The 27432-nt window shown below is 39.8% G+C and overlaps 1 protein-coding gene across 1 annotated transcript; it reads left to right on the top strand.

Annotated features, from left to right (window-relative positions):
* Positions 1–1426: 1426 nt before the first annotated feature.
* On the top strand, positions 1427–26677 carry LRRIQ4 (leucine rich repeats and IQ motif containing 4). The gene is made up of 5 exons (XM_004383449.2): positions 1427–2446; positions 5190–5363; positions 6686–6824; positions 19608–19804; positions 26475–26677. Exons 1-5 carry the CDS (start codon positions 1427–1429, stop codon positions 26625–26627), a joined length of 1683 nt encoding a protein of 560 aa, XP_004383506.1. The 3' UTR covers positions 26628–26677.
* Positions 26678–27432: the final 755 nt, after the last annotated feature.

The following is a 27432-nucleotide window of genomic DNA, read 5'->3' on the forward strand; positions in this document are numbered from 1 at the left end:
GACTCATAGTGACCCTATAGGACACAGCAGAACTGCCCCATAGGGTTTCCAAGGAGAGCCTGGTGGATTTGAACTGCAGACCTTTTGCTTAACAGCCGAGCTCTTAACCACTGTGCCACCAGGGCTCTCTGTCTAGTAAGCCCAATGTCTAGTCTTCCTCAGGGATAGTTTCTGTCAATTTATTTTTTACCTTTGAATGGGCCATACTTTTTTGTTTCTTTGTATACTTTGTTATTTTCTGTCAAAAACAGGATGTTTGAATATTATAATGTAGTAACTGGAAATCAGATTCTCTCCCCTTTCACAGGGTTTTCTGTTCTTGATTGCTTAAGACTTAGCTTATCTTTTGACTGAGATTTCCTTGAACACCAGGAGCTTAAAAAACAAAACAAACAAACAAAAACCTCTCCACATTAGCTCTGTGCTGGGGCACTCCTTTAACACTTAGTCAGGCTGCTTACAATTTTGCAGCCTTCACTTCCTGCTTACACTGAGCATATAGATCAGCTAGTGGTGAATGCTGAGGGTCTTTTCAGGTCTTTTCTGAGCATGCATCCTGTCCTGAGCACACAAGTGTCTCTCTAAATTTCCCAGTACACACAAGTTCTTTCGAATGCCCTAATTTCCCAAAGAAACTCTCCCTGATTCCTCCCTGACTTTAGTCGGTCTATTGAATGTCTTAACCATAATCTCTTGCTGCAGATGCCTACTAGGTTTTTGATCACCTTTCAATGTTTGTGAGAAATTCCTGCCACTTTGCCAATGTGAGTGTGTTCCTACTTAGGCAAAACAGAAAAATTAGTGTCCTTCATGTAGTTCCCAGCAGATTACAACAAGCACAGTAATTTTTAAATAAGGTCTGCTTTGCTTTCTCCAGAACCATGAAGCAGGTTCCTGCACTGGAAATGTAGGCTGTTGTCTTCTAGACCGCCACTGAGCCAGGGAGAGTGTGGGTCAAGGATAAGTAAAAATACTGCGAAGTTTTCCTACCATTTTTTAGTTGCCTTTTTATTGATTAAGCATTCACTTGACTACTGTACTGGTAGCTCTTTCAATGTTTCTGATTTTTTTCTTAGTGTTTTCTCATTGTTATGTAGGAGCAATGATCTTTCACAACCTTTTCATCCCTAACTGGAAACAGAATCAAGATAGACATTTTTAAAAACTGAAATTAGACAATCTTTTTTTTTTCAATATAAGAGTGAACTTGATAGAGGAGTCTATACGTCAATTCTTCTCCTAACAAGAAACACACAACCCTAAATTTTGTGTTTTGTTATGATTTCAAGTACTAAATTGAATGAACTAAATTTGAATTTTATCTTTTTTAAGGATACCAAGTCTGGTGGCAGGTAAATTCTGCTTTTTATTCCCCTTTCTTTTCACAATATTTCAGGCCTTGAACGTTTGAACTTCCTTCAAAATAATGTCAATGGACGTTATAAAATCAGTAGAACATTCATCTAAAATTCAGAGAGATAATCCACAACACATCAATGATAAAACATTTTTCATTGATGCTTCTAATCAGAACCTGACTACCATTCCACTGGAGATCTTAGAATTAAAAGAGTTAGAAGAAGTACATTTGGAAAATAATGAGATTGAAGTGATTCCCCAGGATATTCAGTATTTAAAGAATGTCAGGATCCTCTACTTGAACAAGAACAAACTGAGGGATCTGTGCCCGGACCTGGGGAAACTGAGCAGCCTAGAGGGCCTAGATCTGAGCAACAACCCCCTTCTTCTCTCCTCCATTCCTGTCATCAGCCACATCCGCACCCTGCGTGAGCTCCGGCTCTACAACATTTACCTGAGGGAGTTTCCTATTGTGATCTGTAAATCCCTTCACCATCTGGAGTTGCTCGGACTGTCAGGAAACCTCCTGAAGTCTTTGCCCCAGGAAATAGTGAACCAGACCAAACTGAGGGAGATCTACCTGAAGCAAAACAAATTTGAAGTTTTCCCTCAGGAGCTCTGTGTTCTTTACAACCTGGAGATCATTGACCTGGATGAGAACAAACTAAATTCCATTCCAGAAGAGATTGGGAATCTGACAATGCTGCAGAAATTCTATGTGGCTTATAACAAGGTGCCCTTTATACCCGACTCACTGTACCATTGTAGCAAAATGTCAGTCCTTGATTTTTCCCACAACCTTCTCCACTGCATCCCACACACCCTCATCGAGCTCACAGAGATGACAGAAATTGGGCTGAGCGGGAACCAGCTGGAGAAGGTGCCCCGCCTCATTTGTAAGTGGACCTCGCTGCACCTGCTCTACCTGCGCAATACAGGTCTGCGGAGTCTGCGGCGCTCCTTCAGGCGCCTGGTCAACTTGCGTTTCCTGGATCTCAGCCAGAACCAGCTGGAACACTATCCAATGCAGATTTGTGCGCTGAAGAACTTGGAAATCCTGGCGCTGGATGATAATAAAATACAGCAGGTACTGATATCCTCACTATCACTATGCTCTTATCAGGAACGCTTCCTGTTCTGTGGTGGTGTGGTTGTGTCTAAACGTCAACTCCATCACAATCATCTATTCAAACTGACTTTATGGTCGAAAACCTAGGGTTAAAAAATATATCCAGCAAGGTAGTATTTATATATATATATATATTTTTTTTTTTCCCTAAATAACGATAGTAAGAATGACTACTGTTTATTTAGAATACGTATGTGATAGTCACTGGGCTAAGTGCCTTGCATGAATTATCTCATGTAATCCTCACAATGACTCTTTGATGTACATAATATTATTACCCTTAAATGATATGTGAGGAAAATGAGACAAAAGGCACTTAAACTTGTGCAAGGCCGCACAATCTGTAAGTGATAGAGCCAGGATTCCAACCCAGAGCTACTGAGCTCCAGGTTGATATTCTTAACAAAGACCCCCCCATCAGGGTTTCCTTAAATAGCAGGCTTTTCTGACACATACTACTTTAGGCCTTAATGTTCCACTCATGGGAAACTGCAAAAACAAATTTGTCCCTAGGGAAACTCTCCTACATGTACACAGAGTGGTGTGTTCAAAAATTTCCATCATAGCATTGTTTGTAATCATGAGATATGAGAGACAATCGAAATGTCAGTAGGAGAATGGGCAAATAAATTGTAGCAGTTTTATAAAATGGAATACTTTATAATAAATTACATGAACTAGAACTCTCTTTCTGTCTCTCTCTTTCTATATATAACTCTGTTGCTGTCCAGTCGATTCCAAATCATAGCGACCCTATAGGACAGAGTAGAACAGCCCCGTAGGGTTTCCAAGGGGCAACTGGTGGATTCAGACTGCCAACCTTTTGGTTAGCAGCCAATCTCTAAACCACTGCGCCACCAGGGCTACACACACACACACACACACACACACACACACACACACACACACTCGTACAGTGTGGTAGATTTCAAAATTGTAATGTTTATTAAACAACACCAAATTACAGAACATTCTGATATCACTTATAAAATTTTAAATCACACAAAACTACATACACACACAACACACATTTTATGAATTTATATATATATATGTAATAAAAGCCTAGAATTATGAATTGGAAGAAAACTCACTCAATTCCTGATAGTGGCTGCCTCTGGGAAGAGGGAGGGAGGAAGTCAAGGAAATGGGAAGGGTATCATAGAGGACCTGAACTCTAATTTTAGTTTCTCATTTTATTTATTAACAGACTTGGGTGATAGGCACACATGCATTTATGTTTCTTTTTAATATTTGAAAATTAAAAAAACAACAGACTTGTAAAAAGCAAAGTACAACTGTAGAGGGAGAAAAACAAATTTAGAAATCAACAGCTGTAACTAAAGAATAGGTCTGCTTTTCCTGGCCATGAACACCAGTCTCAGGTATTCACTATACATTATAAAAGTCTTAGGGCTTAACGGTATTTTAAAACAACCTTTTGTTTAATTTTCAATTTCTAGAAACTTGTGTTGGTTTTTTTAAAAAAAATTTTCTAATCTATCTTTAAACTGCCTTTCAAGAAAGTAAATATTTTGATGTTAATTTTAAGATTTAGGAAGATAATCTAGAGCTTTAAACTCTTCTCAGGTAGCAACCTGCCTTGTAGAATTTTGGAGATTTCATTAAAGGCCATTTGCCCATCCCCCTCTAGTATTCTACCACTGATGTAAGACATTTTTTTTTTCAGCAGACAAAATCTTTCATTCCACAGTTAAAGGCTTAAAATATAAAATGTGCTTTGGAATGATAACACATTGAATTCTTATTGAGTTATGAATGATACTCATTCCTGAGAAGAGAAAGACAATAACACACAGACTGCTTGTTAACAAAGATAACCCTCATTCAATACTAAGTTTTACAAGTCAAATTATGCTGAAACGTGGGCATGTTAAATATTACTATATTGAACATAAAAAATTCTATGTACTATTCCTTTTTATTTTAATAAATAATAATTCCAGTACTTCCTTTTTCAGTAGTGTCAAGAAGTTGCCCTATTAGAGTTTATAAATGTGCAATAAATAGATTAAAATTTGCTCCAGTTTAAAATAGTGCATAAAAGTGAAGACTAGAGAGCATCAGAAAAAAGTGGAACTTTTGATTTCAGATCTGCAAGTATAAATATTATACGTGCAAACACATGTGCAAACTTTTCATCAGTATAAGATACTACATTGCTCTACTTTTTGTTTAACAATCTGCCCCAAACCGAAAGCCTAATTTATTTTCTTACTGTTAAAAATAATTTTGATTCAGGTGGCTAACAGACACATGAAGAAATGCTCATGATCATTAGCCATTAGAGAAATGCAGATCAAAACTACAATGAGATATCATCTCACCCCAACAAGGCTAGCATTAATCCAAAAAACAAAATAATAAATGCTGGAGAGGTTGTGGAGAGACTGGAACACTTATGTACACTGTTGGTGGGAATGTAAAATGGTACAACCACTTTGGAAATCGATTTGGTGCTTCCTCAAAAAGCTAGAAACAAAAGTACCATATGATCCAGCTATCCTGCTCTTTGGAATATATCCTAGAGAAATAAGAGCCGTCACAGGAATAGATATATGCACACCATGTTCATTGTAGCACTGTTCACAATAGCAAAAAGATGGAAACAACCTAGGTGCAAAATAATAATAATAATAATAATTTTGACCTGAAACTTATCTTTTTGCAATACTTCCAGTTACCTCCAGACATTGGCTCACTTACAAAACTGAAGATACTTGGATTAACAGGAAACCAGTTCTTTTCCTTTCCAGAGGAAATCTTTTCTTTAGTGTCTTTGGAGAGACTATACTTGGGGCAAGATCAAGGAGTCAAGTTTACCAATGTGCCAGAATGCATTAGCAAACTGCAGGTAAGCCTCCACAAATGAGCAGGCAAGGAAGCATATGCCACTGACTCCTTAAAGTGGCTGATGTTGAGAAAACATGGAGGTGTTCCTGCAGGCTGGATGTGGACTCATGGTTACTAGAGTTCCAAGCAAGCTCCAAACAAGAAGTCATTGTTATGTTTTGCAGCTTCCACTGTCTTACTGAACAATCCCTGATGCATACCCAAAGAACATTTTATTGGGATTGCTATTGGATATGTCATGCCATACTTCCCACTGTGTGGTTTGGCATGTTTTATTTATGGAAATAGAGTCATGTCTTTCCATTTAGTTCCCACTTTTCCTAAGTAGTTCCCTGACAATTGAACTATTTCGAAGTTAAAATATCATAGGTGACGTGGCTGGGAGCCTGCCTCTTTGTTATCCAGTATTCCCTGTAAGGGGCAATGTGACCGCCCTCTCTGCACTGTGGCAGCTCCTCTTGCTATCCCTGAGTTGTCCAGCAAATCATGCTTATTTAACTACTGCACCAGCTTCATGCTGAAGTTAAGTCTACAGTACTGTGCTGAATCCTAGCAAAACAACAAGATAACTTTGTTCAAAGTGGCTACATCAGTGTGTCTTTAGGCATGCATCCTTCAAAGAACTGTTATTTTTTCATGTTCCTGTTACTGCACTCCTAATAATGATAAATTAGGTGTGGGCCCCTGTGCAACCCCAGTTGTAGATCTGAGCAGTAGCTTGTACAGTGCACAGGGTCCTATGACACAGGGGTCCTATTCCTAGTTCTCCATCTCTTTGCTATGTGTTCATAGAACACCTTTTGTCATCTTGCTCCTTGTGCATGTCGTGCCACACTCTCCAGAATCTTAGGGCAAAGTGCAAACAGTACATTTTTGCCCAGTGAATTTGTGATAGTAAGATTGAACACATCCAAACCTATCTCAGTGGATTTAGCATTTTGGCTACGTCCACTTAGATGACGTTGAGTCAATATTTGAGGCAATCATAATTCTGTAGCAACTGCCACAGAAAATTAGCTATTAAAAGGGAGAAAATGATAAATGTAGTTGAGCAATCCAAATTATTTTACATGAATTCTAGTGAAACAAAGAAGTGCTAGATTTCCATATTCTCTTTTCCCTGCTTAAATGGGAAATGAGTCCAATGGCTTTCTCAAAAATAGTTTTATTTCTTGAAGATGGTTCTTTAAATATGTTTTTTTCCTTTATCCCAATGCATAATTCCCCCCATTTAAAGGGCATGGGAACTCATAGGTGATTCTGGTTATTATAATTCACTTGTCAAGTTAAGGACCATTATGGTACACTCTCATGTTGTTTCAGAGTCTTAAAGAACTGCGTATAGAGAACAATCACCTGAAGTATCTGCCCGAATCCTTGGGTTTACTCCCTAACCTGGAAATTCTTGATTGCCGTCACAATTTGCTTAGGCAACTTCCAGATGCCATTTGCCAAGCACAAGGTAAGGAATTTTAATAGATCCACAGCCTATTAGAGTTTGTTGTTGTTGTTGGGTGCTGTCCAGTCGATGCCCATTCATGTGAAAGAGTATAACTGCCCCATAATTTTTACTGAAGCAGTTTGCTAGATCTTTCTTCTGCAGAGCTGCTGGGTAGGTTCAAACATCCAATTTTTGGTTAGCAGCTGAGTGCTTAACCTTTGTGCCACCAGCGCTTCCCATGCTTAATGGCTCCCTTGCTTTATTAAAGACCTTTTTCAGTGTCTGGAGGACGGAGCCCTAACTCATTACCTCGTTGCAGCTGCTCATCAGCAACATGGGAAAGGCCAGGTGTCTTGATAAGTACAGCGAAGAGCCTCACAGAAGTAGTTAGGTTTTACTGGGAATTAAATGAAAAATAACAACTGCTAAGAAAATTAACATTCATCCATTCATTCATTACACCACCAACAATAATTTACTGAGTATCTACTATATGTCAGAATTTGGAGATGGATTCTGCAGTAAATTTGCATCTCAGTCACTAAGTCACTTGAATGATAGTATTGACCCAGAGTGGTGAAATCAGCAAGGGGGAATTTTGAAACTACAAAACTGACATGGGAAATCATATATGACTCACATTTAAACACTCAAATATTTTCCACTAGGCTAAACCATTCTGTATCTGTCCATCCATCAATCCATCCATCCACTTAGCAAGCTTTTGCTGAACACCTACTGGGAACAGACATTGGCGGATTAACCACTAAGCAAGTATGCACTGGCTTACATTAAGCAAGGTGCACATGGGCTTACTTGTGCTTACTTACTGATCTATAGTGAACAATTTCACACGTGGTGAAGCCCTTGTGAAATTGTTCACTGCAGATTAGTAAATACACACAAGTAAGCCCATGCCTACTGGGTAATCTGGCCCTGGGGACAGATAAAAAAATTTTTTTGCCATAGTGCACTGAACTCCCAGGTTTACAGACAAGTTTTCAAACTATGGCTATTCCTCTTCAATAAAAAGAAGGATGAAGGAATAGGAGAGTGGAAGCTGCCACCTACCCACAAGACATTCAAAAATTTGGTTCAGAGGTGGGGCCAAGATGGCAGAATGTCATCCCTTTTATAACAAAGACCTGAAAAAACAAGTGAATTGGATATATATGACAATCTAGGAATCCTAATCATCAAAGACAAAGCTGAAGAACCGGACTGAGGACAGGTAGAAGGAGAGACAATTAAAAAACAGCGGAAACAGGGAACTACGGGTCATGGATTCGCCGGCATCCTGCTAGCTGAATCTGCACAGCTCACACAGTTGAGGCAAACAGCAACATCTCAAGCTGAAACCCACCCCATCTGGTGTAGCTAAGCAGCAGTGAATCTGCACGTACCTCCAGAACCAATCAGGAGTGGCACCAGACCTGCGAAAGTTAAATGCAAGCTCCCAACCCACCACACATGCACACTATAACCCTTCCCCCACTAGAGCTGCACAGCCAAGGAGCATTCCCTTCTCCTGATCGATCCCCCTACCTGCTCCTACACCAGTCTGGTGGCATTCAACACTTCCACACCCCTAAGCCAGGAACTTCAAGAGCTGGGTCTGGAGGGATCCACTCCCTCGCCAGCCACTGGCTTAGGGGGTCCACAGACTTGCAGCATCTTTTATCCCCCATCCTGACCACCTGCACCAGTGCCTTGCAGGCCGAGCCTACATGGCATGCCCTCATTAGGACAAAACAGGTAGGGCCTCAATCCTGAAGCCCATTTTCACCAGCAGCAGCCAAGTGGGAGCTGCAGATTCATAACATTCAACATCGTCCCCTGCCCCCTGCCCTAAGAAGGGACTTCATGCACCCACACCGGGGGCGTGAGGGCTGGTGGCACCACCCATTCCATCTAGCTGCCTATGACAGAGTCTGAGAATTAGTGAAGCCCTGTTACGGATTGAATTATGGCCCCCCAAAATATTTGTCAACTTGGCTAGGCCATGATTCCCAGTATTGTGTGGTTGTCCACCATTTTGTGATTTTTCTGTGCGATGTGATTTTTCTATGTGTTGTAAATCCTACCAGTATGATATTAATAAAGTAGGATTAGAGGCAGTTAGGTTGAGGCAGGACTCGATCTACAAGATTAAGTCGTGTCTTAAGTCAATCTCTTTTGAGACATAAAAGAGAGAAGCGAGAAGAGAGACGGGAACCTCGTACCACCAAGAAACAGGAGCCAGGAGAATAGCATGTCCTTTAGACCCAGGGTCCCTGTGCTGAGAAGCTCCTCAACTGGGGGAAGACTGATGACAAGGACCTTCCCCCAGAGCCGACAGAGAGAAAGTCTTCCTCTGGAGCTGGCACCCTGAATTCAGACTTCTAGCCTCCTAGACTTTGAAAGAATAAATTTCTCTTTGTTAAAGCCATCCACTCATGGTATTTCTGTTATAGCAGCACTAGACTCCCTTCAGCCAAACCCAGGGTGCCCAAGGACCAGCTGCACTACCCCTCCCCACTATGTGCTGTAGCGGATTGGGGCATGCCATTCATGGGGCACCCTGGGGCAGCCAACAGCCCCCTGCTTTGCCCCCACAGAGCCCCCCACTGCAACCGGAGACCTGTGCCTGCTTCGAACACCCCCATGCAGACTTGCCCACCCAAGACTGTAGGCGAGAGTCCTTACATCACATACTTGGTGACCAACGACCTTGGCACCTGTGCCCCAACCAACTGGAGCACACACAACCCTCACCCAATGACCAGGGAGAACATGCCCTACACCCATGGCCGGGTGACCAGCAGTACAGATTCATCACTTCACCAAAAACATCACATACATCTTCAACACCCCTGCAAGAACAGTGAACAGACTCCCAGGCTCACACACCAAGTAGCTGCTCTGATCAATTGGAAACAGGAGGTGACAGCTTCAACGACGCCAATGACCAGAGTAGCACACATGCCCAGCCTACTTGTATGTATCAAAACAAAACAAAACAAAAATACAGGACACAGTAAACAAAAATACAATAAATAAATATAATAACTTATTGATACCTCAGAGACAACGGTCAATGTAAAATCATGTAAAGAAGTAGGACAAAATGGCTCCAGCAAGTGACCAAAATAAAGAAATAGAAAACCTCCTGGAGAAAGATAAGGCAATGAAACTACCTGATAAAGAATTCAAAAGACTAATATACAGAGCTCTCCAGGAGGTCAGGCAAAACACAGACCAAACCAAGGAATACACAGACAAAGCAACAGAAGAATTCAGGAAGACAATACAAGAACAAAATGACAGAATAAACAGGCTGCTAGAAACCGTACAAAAACAGCAACTAGAAATCAAAAAGATTAACAATAAAATTTCATAATTAGACAACTCAACAGAAGGTTATAAGAGCAGAATTGAGAAAATGGAAGTCAGAATTAGTGAGATTGAAGATAAATCCCTTGACACCAATTTGTTTAAGGAACAATAGTGGGATACTATCAAGAGGAAAAACCTATGAGTGATCGGCATTCCAGAATGGGGTGGGGGGTTAATGGAAACACAGAGAATTGTTGAAGATTTGCTAGCGGAAAACTTCCCTAATATCATGAAACACTAGACAATATCCAAGAAGTTCAATGAACCCCATACAGGATAAACTCCCCCCACCAAAAGAAAGTCACCAAGACATATCATAATCAAACTTACCAAACCAAAGACAAAGAATCCTGAGAGCAGCTAGGGACAAATGAAAAGTCACCTACAAAGGAGAACCAATAAGACTAAACTCTGATTACTCAGCAGAAACCATGCAGGCAAGAAGGCAATGGGATGACATATATAAAGCCTTGAAGGAAAAAATTGCCAGCCAAGAATTATATATCCAGCAAAATTGTCTCTCAAAAATAATGGCAAAGTTAGGTCATTTCTAGATAAACAGAAATTAAGGGAATTTGTAAAAACCAGACCAAAATTACAAGAAATGTTAAAGAGAATCAACAACATCAGACAACAATCCAAGACTAGGACACAGGACAAATCAACCAGATACCAATCCAGGTAGCAAATTCGCAAAAACAAAACAAAGCTAAAAGACTGAAAATAGGGAACCAGAGACGTCAATATGTAAATGATGACAACATCAAAATAAAAGAGGGACTACGTGGTGTAGTCATAGAACCTCCATATGGAGAGGAAGTCAAGTCAATAACAAAAAAAATAAAAGACTGGTTTAAACTTAGAATAATAAAGGTAAATTTCAAGGTAACCACAAAGGAAGCTAACAAACCTACCCATCAAAATAAAAAAGAAGAAAAACATAAAAGACTTGGCAAACACAAAATCAACAATAACGAAAGAGATGAAAGAAAATATATAAACAAAAAGAACTCAGCACAGATATTTAAGCAGAACAAAGAAACCATCAACTCACACACACACACACAAATGACAGCAGTAAACTCATACCTATCAATAATTACACAGAATGTAAATTGCCTAAATGCACCAGTAAAGAGACAGAGAGTGGCAGAATGGATTAAAAAAAAAAAACATGATTCATTTATATGCCATCTGTAAGAGACACACCTTAGACACAAAGACATAAACAAACTAAAACTCAAAGAATGGAAAAAAAAATATCAAGCAAACAATAACCAAAAAGAGCAGAAGTGGCAATATTAATCTCCGATAAAATAGTCTTTAAAGCAAAATCCACCATAAAGGATAAGGAAGGACACTGTATAATGATTAAAGGGTCAATACACCAGGAGAACATAACCATAATAAATATATACACACCCAATGATAGGGCTCCAAAATACATAAAACAAACTCTAATAGCATTGAAAAGAGAAATAGCTAGGTCCACAATAATAGTAGGAGACTTCAACACACCACTTTCAGTGAAGGACAGAACATCTAAAAAGAAACTCAGTAAAGATACAGAATATCTAAATGCCACAATCAACCAACTCAACTTCATAGACATATACAGAATACTCCACCCAATAGCAGCTAATTATACATTCTTTTCCAATGTACAAGGAACATTGTACAGAATGGACCACATTTTAGGCCACAAAGCAAGCCTTGACAAAATCCAAAACATTGAAATAATACAAAACATCTACTCTGATTATAATGCCATAAAAGTAGAAATCAATACAGAAACAGCAAGAAAAAAATCAAATACATGGAAACGGAACAACACCTTGTTTAAAATCTCCTGAGTAATAGAAGAAATCAAGGATGGAATAAAAAAAATTATAGCATCAAATGAGAGTGAAAACACATCTTACTAAAACCTTTGGGACACAGCAAAACAGTGCTTAGAAGTCAATTTATGGCAATAAACACACACATCAAAAAAGAAGGGCCAAAATCAAAACATTAACCCTACAACTGAAACAAATAGAAAGAGAGCAGCAAAAGAAGCCCTCAGGCACCAGAAGAAAGGAAATAATAAAGATTGGAGCAGAAATAAATGAAATAGAGAACAGAAAAACCATTGAAAGAATCAACAAGACCAAAAGTTGGTTCTTTGAAAAAAATCAACAAAACTGACAAACTATTGGCCAAACTGACAAAAGAAAAACAGGAGAGGAAGCAAATAACTTGAATAAGAAATGAGACAGGTGATATCACACAGACCTAACTGAAATGAAAAGGATCATAACAGAATACTATGGAAAACTGTACTCCAACAAATTCAGAAACCTAGAAGAAATGGACAAATTTCTAGAAACACAGTATCTACCTAAATTAACACAAACTGAGGTAGAAAAACTAAACAGACCCATAACAAAAGAAGAAATTGACGAAGTGATAAAAAAAACTCCCAACAAAAAATCCCTGGCCCAGAGGGCTTCACTGGAGAATTCTACCAAACCTTCAGAGAAGAGCTAACACCAATACTATTCAAGATACTTTAGAGCAAAAGAAAGGAAGGAATACTCCTGAACTCATTCTATGAAGCCAGCATAACCGTGATACCAAAGCCAGGCAAAGACACTACAAAAAAAGAAAACTGCAGACCAATATCTCTCATGAGCAGAGACGCAAAAATTCTCAACAAAATTCTAGCCAATAGAATTCAACAGTATATTAAAAAAAAAAAAAATTATACATCATGACCAAGTGGGATTCATACTAGGTATGCAGAGATAGTTCAACAGTAGAAAAATCAACATAATCCACCACATAAATGAAACAAAAGAAAAGAACCACATGATGTTATCAATCGACACAGAAAAGGCATTCGACAAAGTCCAACACCCATTCATGATAAAAACTCTCAACAAAAAGAAATAGAAGGGAAATTCCTTGACTTAATAAAGAGCATTTATACAAAACCAACAGCTAACATCATTCTAAATGGAAACTGAAAGCATTCCCTTTGAGAACAGGACCCAGACAAGGATGCCTTTTATCACCACTCTTATTCAACATTGTGCTGGAAGCCCTAGCTAGAGCAATAAGGCAAGAAAAAGAAATAAAGTGCATCCAAATTGGTAAGGAAGAGGTAAAACAATCCATATTTGCATATTATATGCTCTTATATACAAAAAAACCCTAAGAATCCACAAGAAAGCTACTAGAAGTAAGAGAAGATTTAAGCAAAGTATCAGGATACAATATTAACATATACAAATCAGTTGGATTCCTCTACACCAACAAAGAGATCTTTGCAAAGGAAATCAACAACTCAATACCATTTACAATAGCCCCCAAGAAGATAAAATACTTAGGAATAAATCTAACCAGAGACCTAAAAGACCTATACAAAGAAAACTACAAAACACTACTGCAAGAAACCAAAAGAGATCTACATAAATTGAAAAACATACCATGCTCATGGATAGGAAGACTCAACATTGTGAAAATGTCAGTTCTACACAAAGCAATCTACAGATACAACGCAATCCTGACCCAAATTCCAAACGCATTCTTTAACAAGATGGAGAAACAAATCACCAACCATATAAAGAAAGGGAACAAGCTCCAGATAAGTAAGGCATTACTGAAGAAGAACAAAGTGGTAAGTCTCATACTACCTGATTTTAGAACATATTATACAGCCATGGTAGTCAAAACAGCCTAGTACTGGTACAACAGACACATAGACCAATGGAACAGAATTGAGAACCCAGACGTAAATCCATCTATGAGCAGCTGATATTTGACAAAGGTCTAAAATCCATTAAATGGGGAAAAGACAGTGTCTTTAACAACAAATGGTGCTGGCATAACAGGATGTCCATCTGTAAAAAAATGAAACAAGATCCATACCTCACACCATACACAAAAACTAACTCAAAATGGACCAAAGACCTAAATATAAACTCTAAAATGATAAAAATCATGGAACTAAAAATAGGGACAATGCTAGGGACTCTAACACATGGCATAAATAGGATACAAACCATAACTAAGAGTGCACAAGCACCAGAAGAGAAATGAGATTACTGAGAGCTCCTAAAAACTAAACACTTATGCTCATTAAAGGTTTTACCAAAAGAGTAAAAAGAGAACCTACAGACTGGGAAAAAATTTTGGCTATGACATATCTGACAAGGGTCTAAATCTCTAAAATCTACAAAACACTTCAACACTTCAATAACAAAAAGACAAATAATTCAATTAAAAAATGGGCAAAGGATATGAACAGACAGTTCACCAAAGAGGACATTCAGGCAGCCAACAGACACATGAGGAAATTAGCCATTACCCGTTACTGTCAAGTTGATCCTGACTCACAGCAACCCTATAGGACAGTGTCTTAGTCATCTAGTGCTGCTTTAACAGAAATACAAGTGTATGGCTTTAACAAAGAGAAATTTATTTTCTCACAGTAAAGTAGGCTAGAAGTCCAAATTCAGGGCATCAGCTCCAGGGAAAGGCTTTCTCTCTCTGTCAGCTCTGGAGGAAGGTCCTCATCGTCATCAGTCTTCCCTCAGACTAGGAGCTTCTCTGCGCAGGAACCCCGGGTCCAAAGGACGAACTCTGCTCCCGGTGCTTCTTTCTTGGTGATATGAGGTCCCCAGTACTCTGCTTGCTTTGCTTTCCTTTTATCTCTTGTAAGATAAAATGTGGTATAGGCCACACCCTATGGAAACTCCCTTTACATCGGATCAGGGATGTGACCTTAGTAAGGGTGTTATACAATCCCACCCTAATCCTCTTTAACATAAAATTAAAATCACAAAATGGAGGACAACCACACAATACTGGGAATCATGGCCGAGCCAAATTGATACACACATTTTTTGAGGGACATAATTCAATCCATGACAGACAGAATAGAACTGCCCCTTAAGGTTTCCAAGGAGCAGCTGGTGGATTTGAACTGCCAACATTTTCTTTAGCAGCCATAGCTCTTAACCACTCTGCCACCAGGGGTCCATTAGCCATTAGAGAAATGCAAATCAAAACTACAATGATACACCAACGTACCCCAACAATACTGGTACAAATCAGAAAAAAAAAAAAAAAAAAACACAAATATTGGAGAGGTTGTGGGGAGATTGGAACTCTTATGCACTGCTGGTGGGAATGTAAAATGGTACAACCACTTTGGAAAAGCTAGACATAGAAATACCATATGATCCAGCAATCCCACTCCTAGGAATGTACCCTAGAGAAATAAGAGCTGTCACATGAATAGACATACGCACACTCATGTTCATTGCAGCACTATTCACAATAGCAAAAAGATGGAAACAACCTAAATGCCCATTAACAGATGAATGGATAAACAAATTATGGTACATACACGCAATGGAGCACTACACAAAGATAAAGAACAATGATGAATCTGTGAAACATCTCACAACATGGATGTATCTGGAGGGCATTATGCTGAGTGAAATAAGTCAGTCATGAAAGGACAAATATTGTATGAGACTACAGTTATAAGAACTCAAGAAAAAGTTTACACACAGAAAAAAACAAAAAACATTCTTTGATGTTTTCAAGGGTGAGGGGAGGGAGGGGGTGGGGAAATCACTAAGTAGATAGAAGACAAATGTCAACTTCGGTGAAGGGAAGGACAATACACAATATAGGGGAAGTCAGCATAAATGGACCAAAGTGAATGCATAGAAGTGTCCTAGACACATCCTAACACTTTGAGGGACTGAGTAGTTGGGACTGGGGGCTGAGGATCATAGTCTTGGGGGACATCTAAGTCAACTGGCATAATATAGTTTATAAAGAAAACTTTGGTGAGTAGCATCTGGATTCTTAAAAGTTGCAAGTGGCCATCTAAGATACATCTGTTGGTCCCATTCTGTCCAAAGCAAAGGAGAATGAAGAAAACCAAAGACACAAGGAAAATATTAGCCCAAAGGACTAAAGGACCACTTAACCAGAGACTCCACCAGCCTGAGACCAAAAAACTAGATGGTGTCCAGCTATGTGAAAACAGTATGGGGGCAGTGTCTGACCTCCTCTAATTTCACAAGGGGGAAAGAGAATCAAGATCAACAGGCCAAGGCTGATTCCTATGAGACAGAAGTCAGATATGCCTCCTCCCTCTGCCATCTTACCAACTCTGACACCAATCGTCCCTCCCACAGCACTCTGTACTTTGCTAGTTTTGGTAATTCATTGCAATGCCTACATAGAACTCACAGACCATACTCATGATTATGGGGTTTCTTAGGGAAGTAGCAGGTTACAATTCAGGCTCAGGAACACTCAGGATACAGTTGTCCCATGAGGATGGCCTATTTCCAACTGTTCACAGGGAAGCCTCTCCCTGTCCCTAGGCCTTTCCCCAAAGGCACTCAGCTTTCTCTCTCGTAGGCTGGGAAGCCCACCTCGTTGTCTCCCTGCTGCCAGGTCTCTGTTGCCAGGTCTCACCTGCCACTGCTTCTCACCTTCTTCAGGGTTACAGCTTTCTGTCTCTCTCTCTCTCCTGCTTCTGGGAGCTTCTCAGTGCAGGTATCCTGCATCTGAAGGACGCACTCTCCTCTCCTGGCTGTTCTTCCTTGGTGGTAGTAGGATCCTCCTCTGCATTCTGGAATTGGCTCTCTTTTAAGGCAAAACTGACCAAACCCCTTGATGGACCACAATTACCCTATCACACAAGTCCAGCCCCATCACCTGGGTGGGAGTTACAAGACCATGGCTAGAAAGGCCACACAAAAGTAATCAATCACACTGCAGACTACCACCACCAACCGCTCTGACAGGGATCACAACAGAGAGTCTTGGACAGAGCAGGAGAAAAATGTAGAACAAAATTCAAATTCACAAAAAAAGACCAGACTTACTGATCCGACAGAGACTGGAGGAACCCCCAAGACTATTTCCCCCAAACACTCTGCTAACTCAGAAATGAAACCATTTTCGAAGCCTACTTTTCAGATGAAGATTAGACAGGCCTATAAAACAAACAAATGAAGATTTCAAAGGGTGGCTGGAGAAGACAAAGTAAAATATTATAAGGACGTGTGCAAAGAACTGTAGATAGAACACCAAAAGGGAAGAACACGCTCAGCATTTCTCAAGCTGAAAGAACTGAAGAAAAATTTCAAGCCTCGAGTTGCAATCGTGAAGGATTCTATGGGGAAAATATTAAATGACACAGGAAGCATCAAAAGAAGATGGAAGGAATACACAGAGTCATCATACCAAAAAAAATTGGTCAACATCCAACCATTTCAAGAGGTAGCATATGATCAGGAACCGATGGTACGGAAGGAAGAAGTCCAAGCTGCAATGAAGGCATTGGTGAAAAACAAGGCTCCAGGAATTGACAGAATACAACTTGAGATGTTTCAACAAACAGATGCAGTGCTGGAAGTGCTCACTTGTCTATGCGAAGAAATTTGGAAGACAGCTACCTGTCCAACTGACTGGAAGAGATCCATATTGATGCCTATTCCCAAGAAAGGTGATCCAACCAAATGTGGAAATTATCAAACAATATCATTAATATCACATGCAAGTAAAATTTTGTTGAAGATCATTCAAAAGTGGCTGCAGCAGTATATGGATGAGGAACTGCCAGAAATTCAGGCTGGATTCAGAAGAGGACTTGGAACCAGGGGTATCATTGCTGATGTCAGATGGATCCTGGCTGAAAGTAGAGAATACTAGAAAGATGTTTACCTGTGTTTTATTGACTATGCAAAGGCATTCGACTGTATGGATCATAACAAATTATGGATAGCGTTGCAAAGAATGGGAATTCCAGAACACTTAATTGTGCTCATGAGGAACCTGTACATAGATCAAGAGGCAGTTGTTTGGACAAAACAAGGGGATACTGCGTGGTTTAAAGTCAGGAAAGGTGTGCGTCAGGGTTGTATCCTTTCACCTATTCAATCTGAATGCTGAGCAAATAATCCGAGAAGCTGGACTATGTGAAGAAGAACATGGCATCAGGATTGGCGGAAGACTCATTAACAACCTGCGTTATGCAGATGACACAACCTTGAGGACTTGAAGCACTTACTGATGAAGGTCAAAGACCACAGCCTTCAGTATGGATTACCCCTCAACGTAAAGAAAACAAAAATCCTAACAACTGGACCAGTAAGCAACATCATAAGAAACAGAGAAAAGATTGAAGTTGTCAAGGATTGCATTTTACTTGGATCCACAATCAACACCCATGGAAGCAGCAGTCAAGAAATGAAAGACGCATTGCATTGGGCAGATCTGCTGCAAAAGACCTTAAAGTGTTGAAGAGCAAAGATGTCACCTTGAAGACTAAGGTGTGCCTGACCCAAGCCATGGTATTTTCAGTCGCCTCATATGCATGCGAAAGCTGAACAGTGAATAAGGAAGACCGAAGAGTTGATGCCTTTGAATTGCGGTGTTGGCAAAGAATACTGAATATGCTACGGCTGCCAAAAGAATGAACAAATCTGTCTTGGAAGAAGTACAACCAGAATGCTCTTTAGAAACAAGGATGGGGAGACTACGTCTTACATATTTTGGACATGTTGTCAGGAGGGATCAGTCCCTGGAGAAGGACGTCACGCTTGGTAAAGTACAGGGTCAGTGGAAAAGAGAAAGACCCTCAACGAGATGGACTGGCACAGTGGCTGCAACAATGGGCTCAAGCATAACAACAATTGTGAGCATGGCGCAGGACTGGGCAGTGTTTTGTTCTGTGGTACACAGGGTCGCTATGAGTCGGAACTGACTCGATGACACCTAACAACAACAACAACATAAACAATAGCACACGTGAGGAACATGCTTCTTAGTTCAATCAAATATATGAGAACAAATGGGCAACTCCTGTCCAAAAGCAAGCCAAGAAGGCAGGAAGGGACATGAACTGGGTGAATGGACACAGGGAACCAGGGGTGGAAAGGGATAACGTGCTGTCACATTGTGGGGACTGCAACCAATGTTACAAAACAGTATGTGTATAAATTTTTGAATGAGAAATTAACTTGAGCTGTAAACTTCCACCTAAAGCACAATTAAAAAAAAAAAAAAAGAATTTTGGCTCAGGGCTGGGTGGGCAGCACTCCTGGGCGATGCTTCTAACCATGCATTCTGTTCCCGCCCTGAGTTCCTGGGGGAATTAAACTTTCTCAAAACTTCTCAGTGTTTACCATGCTTCTGTCTCTAATGTTTATTTACACTAGCTCCAAGAATGAATTATAACTCATGAATTTAAAGAAGAGAACGCAAATGCGTTATGCATCAGATCATTAAATCTGATGCTTTTGTTACATGGCACAGCAGGAAACAAACATTTCAAAGTGACTGGGCTAAAGAATGTGTGTTTGAATTTTACTGTTCTTAAGATAAATCTACCATTAAATTTTTTTTTTTCAGCTTTGAAAGAATTACTGCTCGAGGACAACTTGCTCACCCGTCTTCCAGAGAATTTGGATACTCTAGTGAATATAAGTGCCCTGACGCTGATGGAAAACCCCATGGTAGAACCCCCAACAGAAGTGTGCGCTGAAGGCATTGAGGCTATACGGAGATACCTTAAGGAAAAGAGAAATATGAAAATAATGGCAACAAAGGTAAGATCAGCAAAATTCTTAATAATACATTCACACTTGGTTTGGAAGGGGGATTAATATCAAACACATTACAGTTTTTCTATGGAGCTTCTCTTTACGTATCTACTCCTTGGCCTTCTTAAGAATAAAAAAAAACAAACTTGTTGCCATGCAGTTGATTCTGACTCATGGTGACCCCATCTGTGTCAGAGTAGAACTATGCTCCATAGAGTTTTCAACGGCTCATTTTTTGTAAGTACACCACCAGGCCTTTCCTCTGAGGCACCTCTGGATGGACTCGAACCTCCAACCTTTCAGTTAGCAGCAGAGTGTGTTAACTGTTTGCACCACCGAGCGACTCCTCTTTAGAGTAGAGACTCTTATTTACCTTATGTCCTCAGGGCTAAGTGACTTTTTTGAACATCAGTATTTTTCTCTTCTATGTCCCTCAACTCTTTGTCAGATAAGAAGCCAACAAACAGGCAAAAGAAACCAAAACTTCAAATCCCCAAACAATCTAAAATTCTCGGTTTATTTATTGGAATGAAAAAGATACACACACAAACACACATACACACACAGTAGGATAAAGCTGAAAATTTAGAAATGAAAGCACTTATGGTTCAGAGATCTAGAGACCAGAGTTCTGCTCTGCTACTAACTAGGATCCAAGGGCTAGGAGCCTTGTAGCACGGTTTCCTCAATGACAAAACGCAGGTGATAGAGTGCCCTTTCCTCCTCATCCGTTGAGCCCATAGAAACATAAGGATACTCCAGACAGGCCAGTAGTATGTCCACTTCAGTCAATGTTCTTTATTCTTCAACTGGTCCAAGCCCCCATCATCTCTCACTCAGGTGACTACACTAGTCCCCTAACTAGTCTCCCTACCTCCATGCCTTTTCCTTCTACAATGTACCTTCTACTCAGCAGTCAGACCAATGCTGTTAAAACATAGGTCAAATCTTGCCACTCTTCTGTTGAAATCTACCATTCTCCATTTTACCTGGAACAAAAGCCAAACTCTTTGGTGTTCAAGGCCCTCCATCAATGGCACTTAATGCTATCAGAACTAACATCCCCCTTTTATAATAAATATTTTGTGATACCTCCTTCACTCCTCTGAAATTAAATTCACACATTGTCTTAGTCATCTAGTGCTGCTATAACAGAAATACCACAAGTGGATGGCTTTTAACAAAGAGGAATTTATTCTCTCACAGTCTAGTAGGCTACAAGTCCAAATTCAGGGTGTCATCTGCAGGGGAAGGCTTTCTCTCTCTGTCAGCTCTGGAGGAAGGTCCTTGTCATCAGTCTTCCCCTGGTCGAAGAGCTTCTCAGGCGCAGGGACCCTGGGTCCAAAGGGCACGCTCTGCTCCCGGCACTGCTTTCTTGGCGGTATGACATCCCTCTGTCTCTCTGCTCACTTCTCTCTTTTATATCTTACAAGAGATTGACTTAAGACACTCTCTAATCTTGTAGATCTCATCCATATAACTGCCACTAATCCATCTCGTTAACATAGTGATAGGATTTACAACACATAGGAAAATCACACCAGATGACAAAATGGTGGACAATCACACAATACTGGGAATCATGGCCTAGCCAAATTGATGCACATATTTTTGGAGGATAAAATTCAATCCACTGCACACATCATATAACCTACTAAAACACATAATTTTAATAAATCAAAAATAATACCTGAGCTGCATCATAAAGAAGGAATAAAAGGAAAGTAGTTTATGTTAAAATATTCATCTAATTATGTATATACTCAGGAAGTACTACTCTGGAAAAGTCAAAATCACACTTTTTGATTGTGTTCTTCCTAAAAGTATTTTGAAAAACCACAGACCCCCTTGCACATCTTAAAATTGATATTTCAATTTTTTTGCCACTCAGTTTAACTCATTATAAGATATATAATTTCCAGTGAATTATAAATATTGACATTTTAAAATAGAGCTGATAGATTAGTATTTTAAATGTATCCAATGAAATCTAAAATTATGATTTGATATACAGCAGTCAAGATTAATTTTCAAAATACTTGAGTAAATTCTTACTTTACAGAAATTTTGTATTATTCCTTTTTCTTCTTGAACATGTATTTCCATTCTACTTTCCCCTCAGAATTTATCTTAATGTTACGTATTTTATTTTTAAGTCTTTTATAGATCATTCTTTCATACTTCTAGACAATAAAAATAATTATATAAATTAAGTTTTAAAATAAAAAAAAATTTTCTGTGATCATCAGGCTTTTTTTATGTTCCAAGTTGAGTTATATTATAAATATGATACTATAAAATTGATCAAAAACATAAAATTTATTATAATCTTTGATAATTATTAGCCATAAATTTTTTGTGAGATGCATATCTTAATAAGAGACTTTTTTCACCTAGTTTATTTATTTATGCACAAATATTTACTAGAAGGAGACAGGGTTTAGCCTCAGTTCTAGTCCTAGTTTTTTTTGTTTTACATATGAAGGCACTGAGAAACCTTGTTCAAATCGATGAATTGACCAGAATAGGAAAAGCTTCTTTTGGTCTGTTTTGTTTTAAATAGTAATGCTTCTTACCTCTGAACTTCTTTCAGGTTTATATACTAAAAATCACATAGCAGTTTCTTAGCTAACAAATCAACTGGTCTTCCTTCAGTTTTCTTTAAGGCAAAGAATTGGAAACTACCTATCTTGAAAAAGGATTGGTTACCTAGACCTTAGAGTCATTTACTTTCTCAACATAAATACTAGCATTTTGAATTTTCCTTCTTTTTGGTGCCCCTGGTGTTTTTATAGTGCAGGGCAACACCCTGTAGAGAGACTTAGGTGGATGAGAGATATGCCTTTTTTTGTAAAGTAGGAGAGGTGGGAATGGAAAAACAGCAGTGGTGTTCTCAGGCCAATCCGTTTTAGGAAGAGGGATGCATGAGGCTGAAAATCTGGAACTGGATTGCCTCCAAACTATCCTTGTCTGCACACCTTTGGAAAATCTTTGTGTACCAGGGTACATGTCACTCAATGGAAGAATGCGAAACATTAAGACTAGGCGTTACTGGGTGATGTAAACAGTTAACTCACTCAGCTGGTAACCAAAAGGTTAGAGGTTTGCATCCACCCAGAATGCCTCAGGAGAAAGGCCTGGAGATCTACTTCCAAAAAGTCAGCCCTTGAAAACCCTATGGATCACAGTTCTACTGTGACCCACATGGGGCATCATGAATCGTGATCAACTCACTAGCAACTGATTAAATGTTGTTAGCTATCTTTGAGCCACCCCCAACCCATGGCAACCCCATGCACAACAAAACACCATCCTCATGATCCATTGGGAATAAGATTGTTGTGATCCATATGGTTTTCATTGACTGATTTTTGGAAGTAGATTACCAGGCCTTTCTTCCTAGTCCATCTTAGTCTAGACTGAAAACCTGCTCATCATCATAGAAATACACAAGCCTCCACTAACAGATGGGTGGTGACTGTGCATGAGGTGCATTGGCCGGGAATTGAACCTGGATCTCCCGCATGGAAGGCAAGAATTTTACCACTGAGTTGGAAACCACTGCCTCCACGCCCCCTCCAGATTAAATATTAAGACTACAGAAGGCTCATAAATTTCCAAAATGCCTCTAGAGGGCAATACCGTTCCCCTGGAGAATCAAAGCTCTATCTGATCTGCTTCCACTCCCCACCTCATTTTTCCCTTTCTCACTTTGGTTCAGTCACAACGGATCCTTGGTGTTCTTCCAAAAGACCAACCATGCTCCCGCCTCAGACCTTAATGGTGGCTCATCAACCTGCCCAGACAACTCTTCCTCCAGATATGGGCCAGACTCTGGCTCTCACTTCATTCAGTCTCTGCTCAAATGTCCTCTTATCAGTGATCCGTTCCTTGATCCACCTCATATAAAACATCAAGACACTGGAGATACATCAATGAACAAAACAGACAAATATTTCCTTCCTCGTATTGCTCAAAGTCTAGCGGGAGGTGAAAAAAAAAGAAATATAAAACAAAACTGTATAATAGAAAGTGATAAATGCTATGGAAAAAAGTTCTAACTAAGAGGAACTGAGGTTTCCAGAAGTAGTGGTGGGGATTTTCAATTTAAATGGGATGGTCAGTTTGATCTCATTGAGAAAGTGACAACTGAGAAAACCCATGAAGAGATGGAGGAGGTGAGTCATGTGGATACTGAGACGAGTATTCTAGACAGGAAGTAGCAAATTCAAGGGCCCTGAGCTGGGATTGCACCTGGTATGTCTGAGCAGTGAAGAGGCCAGTATAGCTAGAGCAGAGTGAGCAAGGGGCAGAGTAGGAAATGAGGCAGAGAGGTTAGGAGGGTAGGGCCTTGTAAGTCATTGGAAGGACTTTGGCTTTTACTCTGAGAGAAATGGGGAGTTATTGGGAGGTTCTGAGAAAAGAGTTTCATGTAATCAAATACCAGTATGTGTTTTTGAAAGACCATTCTGGTTGTTGTTTTGAGAGTAGACTGTAGTGGGGCAAGCAAGGAAAGCAATTATAAGACACGGCAAAGATGATGGCTTGACCACCTCCAGCAGTGGAGGTTGTAAGAAGTGATCTTATTCTGTAAATAAGTATTTTAAGTAAAGCCAACAGATCTGTTGACGGATGGGATGTGGGGTGTAAGCAAAAGAAGAGAATCAAAGATGACTCCAAGGTATTTTACCTGAGCAACTGGAAGAATGAAGTTGCTGATAACAGAAATGGGGAAAATTGAAGGTAGAGCTTGTTGGGGGTGGAAGGGAGATCAGGAGGTCTGCCTGGAGCATGTTACGTTTGAGATATCCATTAGATATATCAACTGGACATGTCCAGCTGTTATTGGACATGTGTCTGGAGTTCAGGAGAGGTGGTGTCTTAGTCATCTAGTGCTGCTCTAACAGAAATACCACAAGTGGATGACTTTTAACAAAGAGAAATTTATTCTCTCACAGTCAAGTAGGCTACAAGTCTAAACTCAAGGCATCGGCTCCAGGGGAAAGCTTTCTCTCTCTGTCGGCTCTGGAGGAAGGTCCTTGTGATGCATCAATCTTCCCTCGGTCGGGGAGCATCTCAGCACAGGAACCTCAGGTCCAAAGGATGCGCTCTGCTCCCGGCACTGCTTTCTTGGTGGTATGAGGTCCCCACGTGTCTCTGCTCACTTTTCTCTTTTATATCTCAAAAGAGATTGGCTTAAGGCACTATCTAATCTTATAGACCTCATCAGTGTAACTTCCGTTAATGCATTTTATTACATCATAGTGATAGAGTTTACAACACATAAGGAAATCACATCAGATTACAAAATGGTACACAATCATACAATACTGGGAATCGTGACCCAGCCAAGTTGACAGATATTTTGGGGGGACACAATTCAATCCATGACAGATGGCAAGAACGGAGATAGGCGTTTGGGATTTTCTCTGTACAGATACTATTTATACCCATGAGACTTTAAGATCACCAAGGGAGTAAGTATAGAGAGGAGGACCAGGGACTGGGAGAGTCCTGGTGCATGCCAACAGCAAAAAGCAGAGGAAAGAAGACTAGCAAAGGAGACTGAGTAGGAATTACCAGTGAAGAAGAAGGAAAATCAAGACAGTGGGATGTCCTGGAAGCCAAGTGTTGTTTCAAGGAGAAGAGAATGGGCAACTGTGTCAAACAAGTCGATAAAGTGAGGACTGAGAACTGACCATTGGATTTTAGCAACATGGAGATCATCAGTGACCTGGATGAGAAGTTATGATAGAGTAGTGAGTGGATTTGATAGACAATTCCAAAATCCAAACCAGTTGCCATCAAATTGATTCCAACTCATGGCTACCCCATGTGTGCAGAGTAGAACTGTTGCATAGGTTTTCTTGGCTGTAATCATTACAGAAGCAGATCACCAGGCCTTTCTTCTGAGACATCTTTCAGTTATTCATCGAGTGCTTAACCGTTTTATCACCCAAAGACTCCAATAGACAACTGGAGGAGAACTGGAGACTACAAGTCTAGGCAATGCCTTCAAGACACTTTGCTATGAGGGAAAAATAGGTCAGTGACTGGAGAGGAACATGTGTGCGTGTGGGTCTGTTATCTAACACAGGAGAAATAACAGTGTGTTTGTATGAGGTGGGAGTGAGTCAGCAGAGCAGGGAGTAGGAATGGTGGTGTAGGGGAGAAGGAGCTACTGTGGGAGGGTGTTCCTTAGTGGGTGAGAGGGGATAGGATCTATGGAGCAATGAGGTCTGGCTTTAGGTAGGAGCACAGACAGTTCAGTAACAAGAGGGAAGGCAGGATATAGGTACTCCCGATTCTCTTACTCTGCTCTGTCGTTCTTGATAGCATTTATCACATCTGACAAATTATACATTCATGTGTTCATTGTTTATTGTCTCTTCCTCCACTGGAATGCAAGCTCCATGAAGGCAGGACATTGGTTTCTTACTGCTGTTTCCCGAATGTCTACAAGGGTGGCTGGCATGTAAATGTTCTACATGCATTTATTTTTTTAAATTTGCCTGAATGACTGGCTGATTGAGAAGGACATAAAATAAGCTTTGGAGATCTAATCACATCCCAGTTTCTACATTCTCAAGACCACATACCAGATCAAAGAGATTTAACTCTCTTTAGCTCATCATGATACCAGCTAATGCTCAGTTTGGGTTTATCTCATTTTCAGATCCAGGCGTGGTGGCGTGGAATAATGGTAAGGAAAGGACTGGGGAGATTTGAAGAACTACAAAAACCGAGAAAGAAAGGAAAGACTTCTCCGAAAGATAAGAAAAGGAAGAAGGCCGAAAAAGGAAAACCTCCAAAGGGAAATAAGAAATAGTTTTATAAATTGATGAATTAGGATAATGAATCCTAATGGATTAAGAAGAAGGCCAAATATCTAGGAATTAGATGACTACCACTCTAAAATTAAATCATGAGTGATGGTTATGTGTAAGATAAAAGATTCTTACCTTTACTGAAATTTTTATGGGTAAGATGATATGATTCCTGAGAATTGTTTCAAAATAATACTGGTGAGGTAAGTGAATGGGGGTACATATGTAGTAAGATTGACCATGAGTTGATAATTGTATAAACAGGTGATGGGTACAAGGGGGTTTATTATACTATTGTCTACTTTTTAAAAATTTTTATTTTGAAATAATTTTAGATCCACAGGAATTTCCAAAGAAATGTTCAGGGAAGTTCCACACACCCTTCACCTTGCCTCCCCAATGTTAACATCTTGCATAACTATAGTACAATAAAGCCAGGAAACTAGTACAACCCACTCGGCTTACTCAGATTTCATCAGTTATACATGCATTCATTTGTGTTGTGTATGTGTGTAGTTCTATACAATTTTATCACATGTAGCTTCGTGTAACCAATACCACAATCAAGATAAAAACCTATTTGATCACCACAAGGCTCCCTTGCTTTATTCCTTTGTAGTTACACCTAACTCCTAATTCCCTAACTCCTAGCAATCACTAATCTGTGTTCCATCTCTTATCCTTTTGTTATTTCAGGAATGTCACATAAATGGAATCACACAGTATGTAACCTTTTAGGATTGACTTTTTTCACTCAGTATAATTCCCTTGAGGTCCATCAGGTTGTTGTGTGTATCAATAGTCCAT

This window comes from Trichechus manatus, unplaced genomic scaffold, assembly GCF_000243295.1.
Source record: "Trichechus manatus latirostris isolate Lorelei unplaced genomic scaffold, TriManLat1.0 scaffold00110, whole genome shotgun sequence".
Classification (NCBI taxonomy): domain Eukaryota; kingdom Metazoa; phylum Chordata; class Mammalia; order Sirenia; family Trichechidae; genus Trichechus; species Trichechus manatus.

Bases quoted from the DNA above. Each gene is read 5' to 3' on its own strand.
- LRRIQ4 (XM_004383449.2), top strand. From the start codon at position 1,427: ATGTCAATGGACGTTATAAAATCAGTAGAACATTCATCTAAAATTCAG. The intron at 5,364-6,685 runs GTAAGCCTCCAC...ATGTTGTTTCAG, and splicing joins AATGCATTAGCAAACTGCAG to AGTCTTAAAGAACTGCGTAT. The intron at 6,825-19,607 runs GTAAGGAATTTT...TTTTTTTTTCAG, and splicing joins TGCCATTTGCCAAGCACAAG to CTTTGAAAGAATTACTGCTC.